The sequence below is a fragment of the Caloenas nicobarica genome, chromosome 1, assembly GCF_036013445.1.
Source record: "Caloenas nicobarica isolate bCalNic1 chromosome 1, bCalNic1.hap1, whole genome shotgun sequence".
Taxonomy (NCBI): Eukaryota; Metazoa; Chordata; class Aves; order Columbiformes; family Columbidae; genus Caloenas; species Caloenas nicobarica.
The window spans coordinates 45,981,233-46,000,844 of NC_088245.1; the positions used below are offsets into that span (position 1 = coordinate 45,981,233).

The 19,612-nt window shown below is 44.6% G+C and overlaps 1 protein-coding gene across 2 annotated transcripts in view; it reads right to left on the minus strand.

The window, feature by feature from the left end:
- Positions 1-19,612, minus strand: part of ELK3 (ETS transcription factor ELK3) — a 41,032-nt gene that overhangs the window by 6,706 nt on the left and 14,714 nt on the right. The window contains exons 2-3 of one of the 2 annotated variants that reach the window (XM_065641476.1): positions 16,192-16,400; positions 4,842-5,636 (exon numbers count right to left, since the gene is read on the minus strand). In XM_065641476.1, coding sequence (XP_065497548.1) covers positions 4,842-5,636; positions 16,192-16,398 — 1,002 coding nt within the window. In that variant the 5' untranslated portion in view covers positions 16,399-16,400. The remainder of the gene's footprint in view (positions 1-4,841; positions 5,637-16,191; positions 16,401-19,612) is intronic. The other variant, XM_065641484.1, reaches the window with a different exon arrangement.

Below are 19,612 nucleotides of genomic sequence, written 5' to 3' on the forward strand. Positions count from 1 at the left end.
AATACAGACCTGCTCACACTGCAGTTCACAGCAGAGTCAAACAATTAGTTTAGCACCAGCAGAAGAGATGGGAGAGACAAGGAGCAGCAAACATTAAGGTCCTCCCAGTGATTCTGTCCCAAGGTGTCTGAAAGGCTCTTTAATACAAAGAGTTTTAGTAGGTCGAGAGAGGTTCTCCTCCCCCTCTACTCTGCCCTGGTGAGACCTCATCTGGAATATTGTGTCCAGTTCTGGGCCCCTCAGTTCAGGAAGGACAGGGAACTGCTGGAGAGAGTCCAGCGCAGGGCCACGAAGATGATGAAGGGAGTGGAGCATCTGCCTTATGAGGAAAGGCTGAGGGAGCTGGGGCTCTTTAGCTTGGAGAAGAGGAGACTGAGGGGTGACCTCATTCATGTTTATAAATATGTAAAGGGTGAGTGTCACAAGGATGGAACCAGGCTCTTCTCGGTGACAACCAACGATAGGACAGGGGGCAATGGGTGCAAACTGGAACAGAAGAGGTTCCACTTAAATTTGAGAAGAAACTTCTTCACAGTGAAGGTGACGGAACACTGGACCAGGCTGCCCAGGGAGGTTGTGGAGTCTCCTTCTCTGGAGTCATTCAAAACCCACCTGGATGCCTTCCTGTGTAACCTCATCTGGGTGTTCCTGCTCCGGCGGAGGGATTGGGCTAGATGATCTTTTGAGGTCCCTTCCAGTCCCTAACATTCTGTGCTTCTGCGAGTTTGGCTGCTCTTGAAGGGGACAATTTCTCTAAAGAATCTCGAAAGAAGCAGGGCTCACGGAGAAATGCAAGGGGGAAGGACACTGCCATCTCCTTTGTGCTGAAGAAGGTGGATCAGAATCACCAGACCCCATGGAAGAAACCACAGTTATGCCCCAAGGAGTGACAAACACGTGATATTGCTGGGAAAGCAAAAGGTGTTCATGCAGTAAAACAGCAGGTAAGGTGGTCACAGAAGTACGAGTGAGGTCTGAGATGACAATGAAAGGGATTAAAGAGTGGGTGGAGGTCTGGCAAGGAGAAAACTTCTGTCTTGATCTCATCAAGTGACAGCTCTTCTCAAGATATCTGAGAAAAAATGCTTGACAAGCAGGCACTTCTGAACGGCTCCTTCACAATCAGCCTCTTTGCTGGACCACGGGGCAGGAAAAGCGCAGCACCCGTGAGAGCACCTTCCCTGCACCAACTCGCAAGCTGGTGCTCCACAGGCAGGCGGCTACTGATGGGGATTTACAAGGCTGACAAAGAACACACCGAATTAGGTCAGGATAAATACTCAGAGATCTACTTACAGAAGAGCCTACTAACCTTAAAACCAAAGATGTTAAGCAGCAAGACCCAAAAACATTTAGCTAAGGACACATTGTTGTGCCAACTGTACTAAGAGCTCCAATGAGCTCTGCCTCAGTTCTTTATTTTTTCCTCTAAGAAGCTGCAGATATCCAGAACTGAAAATCCAGTTATTGAGGGTCTTTTGAAAATAATGAAGAAAACTTGGAGGTGTTTATTCCTACCTAGATAGAGCCAGAGCAAGTCTTCAGAGAGAGAGGAGATTTGAAACTGAGCTGTCCTCCATTCATCCTCTGGAAGCATGTTAACATGCCTAACAACAGTGCTCAGCAAAAGTTCATGTCCTCTGATGATCAGAGCACTGATGGCTGCAAGTTCTGCCAGACCCAAGAGCCAGCCAAAGCAAGCCTCTGAATCTGTTAATATTTAATGCAAGAAGAGCACGGGGCCTCCCAGGCTTGTTCTCAGTATCTCCATCAGCCAAGCATCAAACCCACCAGAGGACACATAAGTGTAAACACCACCACAGCACAGGCTACCCTTAAATTACGCACGGAAATTGATGTGTCACTTCATTTTCTGCCCTCACGCAGCTGTACATCTGTATTAGATGCAGAACTCAGTGGGAAGTTCCTACTTAAAAAACGTCATTATAATCTAAACACAGGAACCATTTGATTAGAAACAATCCACTGCACAGAGAGCATTATGTTCAGCATCGATGCTCACGGCTCCTGACTTCTCTGACAAAGAATACGTGTAAGTACAATCTTTGTCACTTCTGGCTGTCAGATAACAGACAAGTGCTGTCACACATACAGCACTTCCCAGGTCATTAGGCACATGCTGGAGCCTGGATGGTGTATGTCGATACAACACAGACCATGCACGTGCTGGCTGCAGGCACACTGCTGCGTCCGTACGGAAACAGCGTGTTGTAGATGTTACAAATGCTGAAGTACGGGCCTGAAGAAAAAGAGTCAAAATTATGTATCCACATTGGCCAACAACAATACCGACTGTAAGTAATCTGTAAAAGAAGCAAGCGCTGAATAAAATCTAGATATCACAGAATCACAGAATGTCAGGGATTGGAAGGGACCTCAAAAGATCATCTAGTCCAATCCCCCCACCGGAGCAGGAACACCCAGATGAGGTTACACAGGAAGGTGTCCAGGTGGGTTTTGAACGTCTCCAGAGAAGGAGACTCCACAACCTCCCTGGGCAGCCTGGTCCAGTGTCTGTCACCCTCACTGAGAAGAAGTTTCTTCTCAAATTTAAGTGGAACCTCTTCTGTTCCAGTTTGTACCCATTGCCCCCTGTCCTATCATTGGTTGTCACCGAGAAGAGCCTGGCTCCATCCTCGTGACACTCACCCTTTACATATTTATAAACATGAATGAGGTCACCCCTCAGTCTCCTCTTCTCCAAGCCAAAGAGACCCAGCTCCCTCAGCCTTTCCTCACACAGGAGATGCTCCATGCCCTTAGTCATCTTCGTTGGCCTGCGCTGGACTCTCTCAAGCAGTTCCCTGTCCTGATATCTCTCTTTGAAGCTAAGCAAATGGAAAGCTGACATTTTTCTACCCAAGTAAGATCCTGTATGTGCTGACGTCTTCAAACACGTTTTTCTGTTCTGAAATTGGTTGTGTGTATCATGTGCCCTTTCAAAGAGCTCCACCCGAAGCTATTCCTTGTGACTTGCAGGTCCAGCAGAAAGCCATCTGAAACACTCTCTCAGGCAGCAGGACCTTCTACATCACTCCTGGAGCAGGAACTGGTGTGTGACACCCTGTGCTGCACCGGCCCCATGGCAGCAGGTGTCTGAGATCTGATAAACCAGAGATCATCTGAGATACGATGCATGCTCTTCCTAGGGTAATGGGATGAACTGCAGATTTCCAGCCTAAGTTAGGGCTTTAGTTATTTTGCATTGTGGTATTACAGTTCTCTGAACACATTCGTCATCTGGTTTTTATTTCATATTCACTAGGTCAAGTATTTAGGATGCAGGGTGCTTCTTATCCACACTAGAAATAGAAGGCTAAAAGAGAGGAAAAAAGCTGTGTTGCTTTATAGTCAAAAGTTTAAATAAGCAGACAGAGAAACTACCCTACACGGGTGCCATCTGCCTCTTCTGTGTTAGGATAACCTGTAAAAAAAGATTTGTAATGCCATTAAGTTGCATAACGGCCATCACAGCCTTAGCCAGCCAGCCTGCTAAAGGGGAGCCACAATCATCTACCTAATTCCCTTCTACATCTTTCAGGGGCAATAAGTACACCAGTTTACAGATGAATGAGAAAATGAAATGTTCAAAGAAATAAATACAAAATGAGAAAAGAAATCTCTGTACATACTGAGTTTTGGGGCAGCAGTAGATTAAAGCGAGCTTGTAATAACCCATGCTGTCATTGTATCTGGTTGGCATCTGATACAATTTCTCAGATTTGCTCCCTACGAGCAAAATATTTACTGTGGTTATGCCACAGTTAGAGGTTATAAGAGCCTGGCAATGCACCTCAATTTTGGTTTGCCACACTTTCGTTCTTCCTGCCAAACAGAACTTCATTTAAAGGCTTTACAATGTCAAAAATGACAGGTAATGGCCCATAAAATCCAACACCGTCACCTCTGCCAGGTGAACAGGGCAAGGGGATTCTGCATACAGTGTGAGCCCTAGACAGCCTGAAGTAAACGAGAGCTTGTTACACACACCTCTGTGTTTATTTATTTACTATTTGGTCTGTTTCATGGAGGGTGGTGGGCATGTTAGGGGGTGTTCCCCCACTGGGGTAATTCTAGTCTTGGATCTTTTTGTCTAGTTTTGCAGTGGTAGCATAAGACAAAATTCACTGATGACACACCGAGTCATTAGCTATGTGATTTTCCTCTTCTCTGAACTGCTAGAATTTTTTTGTAGACTTGCTTGAAAATGAGGACTCGCCCATGACATTGCCACAGATATGTGATTAAAAAGAACAAAATAACCTACTGGTTATTCAGCAGGTCTGTGCTGAAAGGAAGCTCTGGCAAGTACTCTGTGGATCTGTAAAACTTCGGAAATCAAAACTGGCTTAAGTGCCTTGTCTTAGAAACCACTTAATTTGCCTTGTATTCAAATACTAATGAAAAGGTCACGCTGTTTGAATGGATACAACATCTAGGACAGAAATCTAACCAAGCATCCCACAACGCACGTGCTCAAGTCATGACCTACAAAAACCCCCGTGTTTTTCTTGTTGGTTTTTTCCTGCTTGTTCTGTAGACCTGGAAGCTACTTTGAACCGATAATCAAATCACTCACGCTAAGTTATGGTTGCCCATCTTGTTACCCTTCCAGGCAGCCTGTGAACTATGATGGCTTTTCCCACACCCATGTAGGAACTTCAGGAGGAACCTACTTTCCACCCTTTGTTCAGACCTCTGCTGCAACTCCCTCTTCCCCAAATATTCTTTTTTCCCCATCGGATGACGACAGACCCGTAGGGCTGACACAGAGGGAATACCTGGCAAAAACAAGACCAGAGGCAACGGGCAGGTCTTACCTGTGCAGTGAAGAAAGCTGGAGTCAGGGATCCCGAAGGAAGCGCGGGGCTGTTGAGGGCGATGGAACCGATGTCAGTGCTGGAGAGAACCATGGGGGGCGCGGAGATTTCCAAGCCTTTGGGTTTTTTAGCCTTTGGGGGAAGAGATGGAGATTTTGCCTTGGAGCCTGAGGAGAGGTTCAGAGGCTCAAGGGAATCTGAGTCGTGGCAACTGGACTCAAGGAAGAGGCTCCTGTGTTCTGCAGGAAGGGGTGAGGTGGGAGACAGAGACGGTGACCTGGAGGAAGATGATGATGGAGATGAAATGCTGGCACTGTTGGGTAGCATTAAGGAAGATATTTTAGCTGATACTGACGAGCTGAGAAAAGCAGAGGCAGCTGCTGTTTCAGAAGTGGAAGGCAATGACACCATGGGCCTCATCACTTGTTTGTCTGTTTTGTTTGTCACGAATCTTATAACAGTCCGAACTTCTTCGACTGGTGTGTTCCCTTCTGACTTCTCCTCCAGTTTTTCTGTTTTGATTGGCTTGTAAGGATCTGGCTGGTTCTGCAGAGAGTTGATAGTGAAGGAGGAATACAGGCCAGAGTGGATATATTCATTACGGCTTGTGCTTTTGAGTGCTGACAAGCTGTGCTTGTGCTGATCCCTGCTCTCAGAAGGCATCTTACAGTCGCTGTCCTGCAGCAAAAGGTTCTCTCTGCTGATTTCCACAGCATGCGGATCCATTTTTAAAATCTCAGGAAAGCAGACAAACTTGTACACAAATTTTTGTCCGATCACTTTCTTGATGATGTTCTGCAAATACAAAAGCAGATGCTAGAAAGATCAGCGTTTTAGAGGCGCTGAGTACAGCAAACATAAGGGGGTGCACGAGGGTAGGCGGGGGCACTGCTCCTTCCATGGGCTGAGCAGATCATTTTGGTGGGGCTCCTAACACTGCTCATCCTTGGCTTATTCCCATATCTCTGCTCAGCCAGGGAAACCATCCCCTGCTCCTCATGGTGCCTTACAAAATCACCATTACTAGGTGATAAAGACCTACTGGTGGGCAGTTTTCCTCCTGTTTCCTCTGAGGCAGCTTGGGAATACTTCCTTTCCAGTAAAAAACTATTCTGCCACCTTGCAGGCCCAAGCCGTGCCATCATTTGCGTTTCACAACGACAGCAAACTCCTTCGCCTCCCAAAACTGACACCAACTATCCTGAGTATGAAATACTCTCAGAATGTCTGCAAGGGACAAAACCACCCCAGCCTCCCTGCTCCAGTCATGTGCCCTCCCTTCCTCGCCACATGCAGGATTGACCTGGCCTGGGAGTGACTCTCAATAGCCATGAACTGTGTCTGTGACAGACACGAGTGCTTGCACGGGTTGGAACAGCATTTGTGTCCTCCTGTATCCCCCATGCTATCTCCAGGTTGGCATTAGGCTCAGGATGCTCACCGGTGCAGGTAAAGGTTTTCAGCGGTCTAAACAGGCTACTGAAATTAATTATTGAAAAAAAAATCTCAAACCTCTCAAAGGCTTGTAGAACCTAGGAAAATGACTGGAACATTTACCACCCTAAGCCAAGTCCTGTGGACAACAAGAAGCAATATTTCCTGAGACCTCCATAGTGATCTCTCTCTTCTTGAAGCCTCTGGTGGAGTGTTTGTCTTTAAAGTCACCTCTGAAAAACCCTTTCCAAGAAGCTTCCCTTTAGTGCAGCACATCTGCTGCACCTCCAGCTGATACTCTGCAAACAGACATTTGCTTTTCTGTACATATGGGGATGTAAATATTTACAGTATTCCTGAAAATCTAATTTGCTTTTCATTCCACCACAGATTCTGAGACCAGTAGAGGAAACATTTGTTAAACTGACTCAAAATGGGAAAAAAAAAAAAAGAGAGAGAGAAAGAAAAAGGAATACAATCATCATCCTTATTTATATATAGACAGTACCTAGTGCTGGGTGCTTGCAGTGCCCACACTACACCTTTTTTGTCACAAAAGCAAGGCTCATCTTGGGAAAGAAGAGTCTGCACTTGGGTATCAGAACCTGGTCTGTTGTTCAGCTGAGCTACTGCACCCTGTAACTCATCTGAATATCTCGGTGTTTCATTCAGGCACCTTCCTGAATACAAAATCAAACCTACAAAGAGCCCTGGGACATAGCTTTGCTCCACGCGTCAGGAGCTGTGGCATGAATGGAGAAAGCTGTTTCTCAACTCGATAACAGGGATCTGTAGCAAAGAGAATTAAATTCAGCAAGCTCAGAGTAAAGGCACAAAACCGCCCTCTTCTATGCGCAACCGTACACACATCTACCTGCCTAGCGGATCCTGCAATGCCCATTTTTGCCCTCCAAAAGTTCAGGACATACAGTTAGCCTACAGGATCTCAGTCTGCATGAGCTTTAATCCCCATGGCTTTGGGCTAGGCCTAGATTTTTTTTTTTTTGTGGGGGGGGTCTTAATCAGGTGAAACATCGGATGGACGCATTTTTTCTGCGCTCTCAATACTATGTTCTTCTTGAAAAAGGCAAAACCTCTGAACTGCTCACATATAAAAAGAAACATCCCAACTGGATTTTGTTTTCTTTTTTTTTAATACATATTTTTTAATTTAAAATCATACTTCCCCTCTGCTCCTGGCAGCTTTGAGTTATTGTTATATCAGGCCCTGGTGACTGAGATCCTACTTGGAAAATGTGAATCCCAGCAGAAAAAGATTAAATGTATTTCAGGGTGGCACTTTTACACTGATACAGGCTTGAAACAGGGGAACATTGCTATAAAAAATAACCAAACCGGCTCGTGAGTTTATACTTCCTCTGTTATTATTAAATATACTTTAAGAAGGTCTTGGTGTGGCTCCTCTGACTCTCTAAGCCTGCAGCAAAGGCCCGCTTAACGACGGCTGGAGATGAAAAGGATCCAAGTGCAGATCCCTCAAGAACTTCACAGGCTTCTCTGAAATGTGGAGCCTGAGGAAATCTCTGTCAGCATGTAAGAGAAAATAACGATGCAAATTAATTAAGTGCCTCCGAAATGCCACTGACTTTTCTAAATCTCTTTTTGACAAATAATCGAAGTGAAGGTAAAAAGCAGCTTATTTTACCATCACCTCAGTGATCTGTCAGAATCATTCTGAGCTGTGGATGACGGTTCAAACCACAGAAGACAGTGACAGGCATTACAACAAGCAGGGGTTTTCCATCCTCCGTTTGAAAGAGCAAAGGAGGCTCATTGCATTTGCAGGGAGATTAGACCACTTGCTGGGTAGCAGGACTGTAAGTATACAGAATCATAGAATCATTTTGTTCGGAAAAGACCTTTAAGTTTAACAAGTCCAACCATTAACCTAGCACTGCCAAATCCACCACTAAACCATGTACCTAAGAACCTCATGTATGTGTCTTCTAAACACCTCCAGGGATGGTGACTCCACCACCTCCCTGGGCAGCCTGTTCCAATGCCTGACAACCCTTTCCGTGAAGAAAAGTTTCTTCAAATCCAATCTAAACCTTCCCTGGCACAACTTGAGGCCATTTCCTCTTGTCCTGTCACTTGCTGCTTGGGAGAAGAGACCAACCCCCTCCATGCTACAACCTCCTTTCAGGTAGTTGTAGACAGCGATCAGGTCTCCCCTCAGCCTCCTTTTCTCCAGGCTGAACAGCCCCAGTTCCCTCAGCTGCTCCTCATCAGACTTGTGCTCCAGGCCCTTCACCAGCTTCCTTGCCCTTCTCTGAACTCTCTCCAGCACCTCAATGTCTTTTTTGTACTGAGTGGCCCAAAACTGAACACAGGATTCAGGGTGCAGCCTCATCAGTGCCGAGTACCGGGGGACAATCACTGCCCTAGTCCTGTTGGCCACACTGTTTCTGAGATATATATATGTGCACATTCGGTCCTTTTTTGTTGTTGTTCTTCTAATTTTCTAGGGAAATTCCCCTGTGAGCAGCCTTGCCACGAGCGCTAGTGGCTGCAGGCCAGGGCTGCGGGGAACTCGGGGCTGTGCTGCCGGGGACAGCAACTGCTGGGCCAGTGCAGCTGCTGGGGAGAACTGGGCAAGCAGGCCGGGAGCGGGGGCTCCAGTCCAACAGCTTAAAAAAAACCAAATCTTAACAAGAGACAGCACTCTGACATTTAGAAAGAGGGCAGGGAGCTGGGAATGCCCCTCTTCCCTTGGCTTCTTGACTGTTCCGCACTTGAACACTTTACACTTCCCTTCCTGTGTCCCCAGTGTGTCACACAGTGACTACAGCAAACGTGACCGGCCCTGCTGCAAAGTGCTCTGCAAGCTGCCGATGGCAACTGGGTACAGCACTGCCCAACGTTTGCTCTGGCGCGCCCGCCGTGTGAGGGAGCTCAGGTTTATTCTCACCACATCGCTTCAGGCACTCATTGTATGAGTAACTCCAAAACCAGCCTTACCCCAGTGTCCTGAATCACCAGCTGGAGGGATGGGTCTCTCCCCCTGCCCTTCTCCACAGACCAGCCAGCTGAGCCAGATGCCAAAGGCTCGGTGGCCTGGTTCCCCCTGCAGTTTAAACCAGGCTATAATGTGGTGTTTGGGTTTTTTGTGCGTGTGTGTCAATTATGCATTTGCACTACTACTTTTGGAAGCCCTCCAAAAATAGACAGGAGGAGCTATTCGCCCTTCTCAATAGCACATGATCTCTGGGATTCTTTCCATTTTTCTCCTTTCCTCACAGAAGTTTTCTGGTGAAACTGAGACTTCTTCTGTCATGTGTTTTATTTTCATCAGCTCTGACTCCTACTCTCTGGTTTGAGCCATATAGCACTAAGGTGTAACTATACTATCAGTGTGCCACAAGGATTTTAGTGGCTTGGCTCAAACCTGCTAGCTAGCAAGTTTGCTGGAGACTAAGGAGTCTCAGGAGACTAAAATGGGAAATAGGACCCAGTTCCCAGTTGAACTTCAGACTAACGAGGGGCCTCAGGGGCAGGAAGACCAGATTGGGACTTTTTTTCCTGCCTCCAGGAAGTGACTCATAATCAGGGTGCCCGAGATCTCAAAATTTATGGCAGAACAGGATGTACTTGTCTGTAGGTACTAAACATCCCTGCTTGGAAAAGAAGGACCAGAGCTGTAGCTGCTGGACTTAACTCCATTTGGATGTGTTGCAAGTTCCCTGGCTCCAAGAGTACTAAGGGACCACGTGGAGGGACACTTAGGCTATGAATTCCTCACAGGACTCTGGGCTGCCTCCAGGTATTGGAAAACCTACCCAGAGGGCTGCTCACACTCCTATGTCTGAAGTACGTAAGCTGGCAGGAGGTACCTGTGGCTGCATGGTTTGCTCCAAAAAACAGAGCATGTGTCCATTTCAGCATGTGCAGGCAGGCAGGTTCTCTTAACATCATACTTTATGCACTTATGCTTATTATATTGTGTGCACAGAAGCTAGATTTTGTGCAGTTTTTGATGAAGACACAGGTGCTATGAGAGCGTGCGCCTGTACTGACCTTTGGAAGAGCAAGGCTCTCCTTTAGCTGGATTTCAGTCTTTCCTCACCTGCCTCCATCTGGAAGGCAAAGGCCGTTCCAGCGGCCAGCACCTTTGGCCAGGTTCTCTGCTCTCTCTGCTGCAGCTCACTGGGCGTCCCTTTCCTCCCACGTCAAACATGAACTAGTTGTCACTCCTTTCATGGGGTTCTTGGGTTTTCTCCTCTACCCATCACCTCTTACAGAGTAGCAAATTCTTGACTCCCATCTTTCCGTAAGGACAGCACTCAATAACCACTTTCATGCCATTTCAGACAAGCACTTTCTTGACTTCCACATGTTGCTCTTGAAACTGCTTCCAGTTCTCTATAAAGCTATTTTCTAATGCTCATTTAAGTATTTCCTTATAACACCTCTTACCTCTACCACTACAAAACGTATAGATGGTACTCTAGCACCATCATACCGCTATTGTTTCATTGTAATATTCTGTTTCCCCTGAGGTAATTCAAGAGAAGACCTTCCCAAAAGTAAAACAACCGTTTCTATTATCACTTTATAGCCTGAAGTTCTGTAAGCAGAACAAGCAAGGGACCCTCTTCCCAAAACAATTCTTCCACGCTGCCACCCACACTTGGGCATTTAAAACAGGAACTTAAACCAGACTGCCTGGTCTGACCTGTTATGGGAAGGGAGGGAATGCCATGGGCACCCCTGAATCCTGAGAGCACCTGAGAAGCTTTGTCCCCTACACTGCAACAAGCACAAAGCAGCCCATATTATTTATATACTATACATCATCCTGCCAACCCATCTAAACAAGCAGACAGCCATTAACTGAAACTAAAATGATTTATTCTGTCTTTAGAAGACAGATTGAATAGCACTCACTGAGTAAAGCCTGGGGCCACATACTGTTCAGAGAGAATGCAAAAATATTGAATAGTTCATCACAACAGTATGTGACTGTGTAATTAAAGACGTGACATAACTCATGCAAACATTAAGGTTACCCAGGGAACTGCGATTCTTGCACTTCCGAATTTCTGAGGGCTTGACTTCCACAACTGCTACATCCTATTAGTGTCCGTATCCACATGTAAATTCCTGGATTCGCCCTCCTTCCCTCGAAACAAAAAACCCTCATGGGGAAAACTCACTAGCTTCCCTCTTGTGGTGTAATCTTGAAATATTCATGGAGACCTTTAGCAGTCCTGAAACCGCTAGAGACTTCCAAAAGGTATCATCTGTCATTACAGCTATCAGAAAAACAAAGTAACAGGGCAACTTCAACAAAAAGAAAGCTACTAATCTTACTTATAAAGGTATTTTAGTTCTAAACATCACGCTAAAGTGCTCTGCATGGGAAAAGACGCGAACGATTTCCTTGCCTGAAATCAGTACAAGAGATTTCTGAGCAGCAGAAGTGTGTGACATGGTGGACATGCTGCTCAAACTGTAGGTAGAGAGAGTGCAGGATGCCTTTCCTCAGCGCTATCTGTCATCTGTTCTGCTGCTCTGCTGAGGGAATAGGGGAAATGCATTAAATAAAAAGGGGGGAGGGGAATTCAGGTAAGGAACAAATGAGGATATGGGAAGTCTTCAGATTATCTACAAACCTTTAGCAAACAGAATCATGGTAGCAAATTACAATCAAGACATGCTACACTCTACGTTTCCTGGGGTGCTTTATATTTGAATTTAACATAAATCTAGCCATCAGCCCCAACAGCACATCATGCTTCCTTTCAAAGCCAGGCTAAGGAACTTGTCCTAATTGTGTTATTTTTCCCCAGTACTGGAATTAATTTACTTTTAAGTTCAGATGAATCACATGATGAATTTTAACAAGCCAGTGTTCCCCCCAAGCAAAATAGCAGAGCTCATAAACCTCCATTTATCCAGTGATCAGTTTTTATTTCTCCACAGTGAATAATTTCAAAGGCAAACCATGAAGCAGTAGCTCAGCTGGTGTCAGCTGTATGCAGTAGCAGCAGAGGGCAGCTGAAGAAAGGAAGCACCATCCTATGTGCCACCATCACTTCTAAAAAATCTCTGCCCTTTGCCTCAAACGCACATGCCACCAGGTCATTTGGGTTATAGGCTGAGAGGTCCCTGTTGATAGTTCCACAACGCACATGAAGTCTTGTCCAGAGTTCTGCCTCTTGCTTTTCCTGCTGCCACTTTCCAGCCTGCAGCACAATAATCATCCCATTTGCTCAGTGTGCACCCCATTTGCTTCAGTACATCCAGCTGCCAACCCATTCATCACTGCCAACTGCAAGGGAGGGGACAATAGTCTCAGAATGCTCCTTAAGGCTACCTCAGGGTCTAAACTGCTGTTCATCCCACAAACTGGTGAGTGGTCCAGGGGAGAGGAGTGCAGAAGTCTGAGAGGCTCTCACCTCACCAGCCCTCCCTTTTTGTTTTGCAGAAGGGAAAGAACGCCAAGGGGCCAGCCCTTCCTTCCCTCCTTTTCTGTGCTATGCAGCATAGACTGAAGGCAGAGGAAGCGTCTAGGACTGAACCCACCGCTGAGCACTCCCTACCAGCCTGCTGTGATTCATTTTCTGCTATTGTGCCAGTGTTTCTTACACTTCAAAACCTGCAGCAAGTTCCCACCTCTCTGCACTCTCCTAATAATCTGCCTTTCTCCACTGCCTGGGCACCAGCAGGACATAACACACCAAACCCACACAGAGACTGAGAAGCTCCCATTGTTTTCCACTCAAGGAGTTACTCCCTCAATTTAAATAGCAATACGCAACAATTTGGTTTGGGGTTCAAACTCTAATCACAATATGCGGGGAAGAAGGAGTTTCTCCTTCTTTCCATCTAAGGAGCTACAACCTCCATTGGGCTGCAGGACTCCTGGAAAAACGGCCAAATTCCTTGTGCCACACCTAGATAAAATTTGCAGACAGATCAGAGCACAGTCTGGGAAAGCTGCTGTAAGAAGAGCAAGGAATCGCCTCGGCCAGAGCCCTGGTGAAGGAACAGTACAGCCACGCCTGGGGCAGGTGCTGCGTGAGCAGAGACAAAACAGATGACAAAGGTGTGTGTGTGCTGGGGGGGGCAACCGAAAACAGTACAAGGGTACAAAAAAAGAAAAAAAAGGTTAAGGGATAAAAGAAGAAAGGGAGTCTCATGTAAGAAGCCATTATACTGCACTGATTTAAAGAGATCAGAGAGATCTCAAAGGAAAAGTGCCACCAATATCTCATCCCTTGTTTTTAAGTGGCGTCTGTTCAGTCACTAACTGTGTGTTTGGGCTCTGCCTGGGTACACTGTTCATTCACCAGCAGGCACTCTGACTCCATTGATCCCAGTCACGTTTATAATCAGAGGGGCTGGAGTCACACAATAAAGTGAGCTTCCCCATGCTGAGCAGAAGCCCTTTGAGTGCTTAGTGAAGAGGAATTCATCACACCAACTGCTTGGAACAGCCGCTGCACTGTCCTCTCTGAATCCTTTTGTGCCTTCTCAGTCATTTGAAACATGTTAAGTGGAAAAATTTGACTTCTAGCAGACAAAATACTAAAAAACTTTCATTGCAGAACTTACAGCTCTAAATCTGAAACTAAAAAATTCTTACAGGAGGAGTCCTTCCAAATTCCAATGAGGGTAATGAAAATTCTGATCACCAAATTGCACACAGTCAATTTGCGGTCAACGTGGTTTTTTGATTGCTGCGTTAGACTGGCTGCATAGTGCCCAGCTCCACTGTGCCCTTCAAGAATCAGTGCACTACAAATAATACATGACAACAGTACTCTGAGCTCAGTTCAGCAACAATATCTAGTTTCCTCTGCCTTGTGCAGGCAGCAATCATGCCATAACTGTGCTGAATGCTGGTGTTACTCACTGTATAATCTCATCCCACTGCCTCTTCTGAAAATCAAGATGAGATCAGACTGCTAAGGATGGCTATTTTCTTGTTTAATATACAAAATCTATAACAGTCCTTCTTTCTAAGATTTAATCTTCAAGAATATAGGAAATAGTAAAACCTATTAATTTAGACTTATTATAAAATATATCCATTTAAGGGGAACCAATCCTGAAAACATTAACATTAATCAGTGAAAATAACATAATGTTCATCCAAAAAAAGGCTGGAGAAACAATTTGGAAACTCCTTGAATTTACTAGAGTCTAAAATTGAGAAAGGTAAATATGCAAGATACTTTAGCACCTCCATATGTGTTCTGCATTTTTTTCTTCTAGTATCTTGATACATCTGAGAGATTCCCTTCAAATACCTTTTTGTTACAGCAACCTAATACATATCCTGGCTACTCTCTGTTCTCATTTTTGCATTCTCTGTTGTACTGTTTCCACCTTGCTTCCTGCTGAAGAATAAGACCAAGGACTAAACGTCAAAGTGAAAGACGGTTTCATAAGAGTGACAATGATCTTATGAACTCCCACTATACTGCAGAAATTTTATTTTCAGAGGTGCTAGCTAGCAGTAACCTCTATTGACCGCTTCTAGCTTGTGGGCATGCTCATGATGTCTAAAAATCAGAAGCAAATCGAGCGCTCAAAATAATTCCAGATTACTATGTTTTGTATGTTGCTATTTCAGATTTCAGTTTTAAAGAAAGAGGTTGAAAGCAGAGCTCCCAACAGCTCTGCACTAAGTGTATGCCTACACTATCTGCTTGTAATCAGCATCTGAGAGCATGCACATAACCACAGCTTGCCAGTTATAAAGTAGCTGCCTAAACCGTGCTGACTCCTTGGCTCTCATTAGTTCTATCAAACCCCAACAGATGTATCCATGAAGGAGAGGCAAAATTCAGTAGGTCTTACAAGGACAGGAAAGTTGGATGAAGAAAACCCTACCAAGGCACATGTTCCACTATTTTGACTTGAGATACCCAGAAGATAAGTTCCCAAGTGGGAGTAAATTTAACTTTCTACAGCAAATACACACTTCACCTGAGATGAGCTGCTACCTTGCCAAACAGACCCACATGTATCCCTGCTCTGACACCCACCATCTGACCAGCCACTCTTCCCTCTGTTTGCTACTCTTATTCTGCATTTTCATCCAGTAAGACACCACATTAGTGCTTTCTCATATATATTGCTGCTAATTAAATGACAGCAACATATAATTTAGACTACAGTTGAAGCTAATACAGTTTTTTTTCCTAAAATGACATAGTGGAAAATTTCCAAACTTTTAGAAATGCTGAGTATTAACAAAGGGATAGTTACAGTGAGAACCTGCTGATGTAATACTGCACTGTCCTAACTACAGAAGCATTTCAGCATTGTATTTCCAGCTAATAGATTAGGACCCAATATAATTGTAGAAAAGATTTACCAGAGAGCTAAGGCAAGACTAGCTAACAACACTGGCCAACAAGATCTATGCTCCAAAAGATGTGTCCCATGAAAACCATGAAAACTCAGTCCCACTCTCTATGCTGTTGGGTTGTTTGTTTCTCTTTTCCTTGTTCTGACATAGGCGATACCTGCTGGTAAAGCTGCCACTTCGCCTGCTGCATCGCAGTATCCCTGCTTTCTACCACCTCCCTGCATTCCAGAAGACTCTATGCGGGCTGTAATAATCAAACAGTTCTCCGTTATCAACAGTTATTTTATTGTTGTCAAAAGCTACAGAAAATATAGGGTAGCCAAATGCATAAACACATGAAAGCATCGGTAAGTGTAAACCTAGGTCAAAACCTCCCCTCCTCAGGAAATGGGATGTGCAGGGTTTTCCTGTGCATCTTTTAGCTGCCCTCTTACCTTCACTGTGATTGCCTTCAATATTGTTGTCGTAAAAACTAGTTAGAAGAACTTTTGAACAGCTTCCACAGAGAGGTGAAATATTAAATGGTAGTGTTTCTATTTTCTTAGTCTGCATGAGAATAACAAAATTTACCTTGTCATAATAGTATCTGAGCGCTCGGCTCAGCTTGTCATAATTCATATTAGTTTTGTTTTTTCTGAGTCCCCACAGCTTAGCCACTTCTTCTGCCTTGAGTAGCTTGAATTCGCCATCATTAGACGTCCAGCAAATCAGGTGCTCATGTTTCTGGTCTAGCAGCAACTGCAAAAGGAACTGCCACAGTGTGATTGCACTCTCCATACCTACAAGGGACAAAGGAGAGCAAGAGTGTGAAAAACATTTGGGAGCAGGTGTTCCACCCAACGCTCATTTCAGTAATAAGCTCTGTGTTGGAGTCATCCTACGTAATCGAGCAAAGGAAGCTCCTATATCATTTACAACCAAACATCCACAAGACCTACAGGTCTTGCACTCCTGTTTTGGTATTCTTCCCACTGCAATTTTATGAAGGGACACATAAAATACAGTAAGTATTCAGAAGAGCATTGCCCACATAGCTGATATGGTACAGGGTCATCTCTAGCTGGTGTCAATCCAATGTACGCAATCACCGTTCAAAGGGACGTATGGGGGAGAGAGGGAAAGGACTTGACATAACTATCCACTGAAACGAGCCAAAAGGCTGCTGTTTACTGCCATGAGAAGTATACTGAACTTGTTCGGATATGTCACTGTGAAGAAGAGGAGGAAAAGGCAAGACCAGGGCAGTCACCTTTGGCTAGAGGAGCAGAAACCACACTCTTTCCTGTCCCACCACACACACCTGCCGTCTTGGTCTCATATGGCCTTCGGCTGTTTCATTTCTCCCAGGGCCTGAAATGACTCTTGCTGCTTCTGTTTGCCAAGCCAAATAGCTCAAAAGATATTATCTATTTTGCAGAAATGCTGAAAGTTCAGTACACTTAAGCACAGTAAAGTAAGTGATGTTTACCCTGATCCTTTCTCTAACAGGGATCTTTCATTATTACACGTACGACTAAGAACTAGGAATATTTTAACAGTGCCTGACCCCACTTCTAAGGTTGTTTGAATGTTTTTTCTCTGCTAAAGGTTATTTGAATATTTCTTTCTCTGCTAACTGCCTGTGCTACTGAGCCCTCCCTATAATAAACCTTTTTTTCAGGCACTGCAATAGAAGGATACACTGAATAATGACTATATTCCAACTCAGCACAGGCATATACACAACTTAAAACTTGGGAGCATTACCGCTGAAGACAATTTATTATTGTAATGAACATGCAGCTAAAATGGACCTTTTAAACTACAGAACTACAAAATGAGATTTTCCCCCACTTTCAACAACATTGCCAGCCGTAGCACATTAACACTGTATCAAATAATTTTTTCTTGGCCTCTTACAATACTTAACTTGTACATGTCATGTCTGACTATCATGGATTTAAAGATGCTGGTATTACTGGGTTAACTGACTATGGTGCTAATGGGGCTAATCATTACCTGACTGTGTACACGTAATAATGGATATTTCTGTCTTTATCTAAACTGATGACTTTTAACTTCCTTGCTCCTCTTGTTTCCTAATATATTACCGTTTGTGTCCTAAGGGATTACACGGCCAGAACAGGCCCGAGGTTTCTCCTGGTGTGCTGACCACAAGAGGGCACAAGACCTCCAGCCATCCACCTCATGGAGCAGGACAGCAGGCGGCTGAGGGAACATCTGCCTCTTCAAGTCTGCCCCAGCACCAAGGGCATCGTGCTGTGTAAATTTCACCGGTGTAAAGGAAAATCAATTGCATCAGCTTCACTAGCGTAAAAGCAAGTTAAAGGTGCTAGAGACCCCTGTCAATAGTTTTACAGAAAAAAACAGAATTTGGAGCTCTACGTACACTGGCGAAACAAAGGTTTGAAGAATTAATGATGTACTTATTATCCCTGCAAAAGCCTGATTTCTCTAATTAACTGAGAATCCAGTATGACTGATGGGGACAAAAACATCTGTCCCTGCCCCCCAGCTGTGTAACATGGTAACCACATCACACCTTCCAGAGAGGACAGAGGCTCCCCGGACTGCCAGGTGTCCTTGAAACAGAATCGTATGGATGATTTGGCACTTTCCAAGGTTTGCATTTGCTTCATTGCATTTTTTATCACTTTATACAAATTGTTTTCCACATAGTGTAAGGCAAGGAAAAAAATGTATAGCTAGAAAGTTAAACCTGAAAGCTTTATACTGGCTTTGCAGTCTTTAAAAGTTCCTTTAAATTACACCACCTGTGCATGTATTAACATCTTGAATAGATTATTTATCTATTATTTATCTATCCAACATGATAGCTAATAAAGTATCCCTATTAATCTGGCATCATATATACATACTTTTAAATTACTATTTATAAATTTCGCAACTTAATTCACTAAACATGCGTAGGTATATACAGCCATATTACTTTAAAATAACTTATTTTCTGTACATCACATATTATACAGGCATAGTCTGCATAATTTCAGCTTGTATCATACAACTCTTCCAAACAAGAAATCACAAACATAACTTTTTTTTGCTCTGGAAAGTTATAAGTAACTTATAAGAATATTTCTTCAAAATGGTATTAAAATAAGTACAGGGGTCCTGTGCTACAAAGACCTCTCAGTAGAACTTCAGTCGAGGAAATTAAAGATGGAAGAGAGTTCTAGAAGCACCAATACAAACTCTGCCACCGTGCCATTAGCCAGAAGAATACAATGCGTCAGAGATGCAAGTCTCTCATCCAGATTTTATATTAGCCTCTTCCTTCAGGTCATCAGCAATCTCACCTCCGCAGAGCCAAGGTGGAACTGAACTCACAGCAAAGCACGTTTTGCTGCAGCCTCCACCACTCCCTTTCACCTCTGCCCAACACCACTCACAGAGTAACCTACAGCTAGCGTCGTACTACACTTTCCATTATGAACCTGTTTTCTGATGCTTATCGTTTGTAAAATGTAAACAGTTTTGGATTCCAGTTTATCTACGGAGCGTGGGCCTCACAGTGACTCAGCCACAGGCGTAATGTAGAACGTGTGAACAGTGCAAGCCTGGGTGAGAACATCCTACAGGTGTATCCACTCCGCACGATCTCTCCTAGTGACTAAGGAGAGGTGAATTCCATCAGGTCATTACATACAAGGTTACCGCCACCATTTTCAAAGTGGGTCAGTTATTGGTGATCAGTTCTTCAAGCAACTGAGATACAGACATAATCTCTGGGGAACACCTCAGGTGCCAGATCCAGGGAAGATGGCTGTGGTGGGATCACAGAATCACAGAATGTCAGGGATTGGAAGGGACCTCAAAAGATCATCAAGTCCAATCCCCCCGCCGGAGCAGGAACACCCAGATGAGGTTACACAGGAAGGCGTCCAGGCGGGTTTTGAATGTCTCCAGAGAAGGAGACTCCACAACCTCCCTGGGCAGCCTGTTCCAGTGTTCCGTCACCCTCACTGAGAAG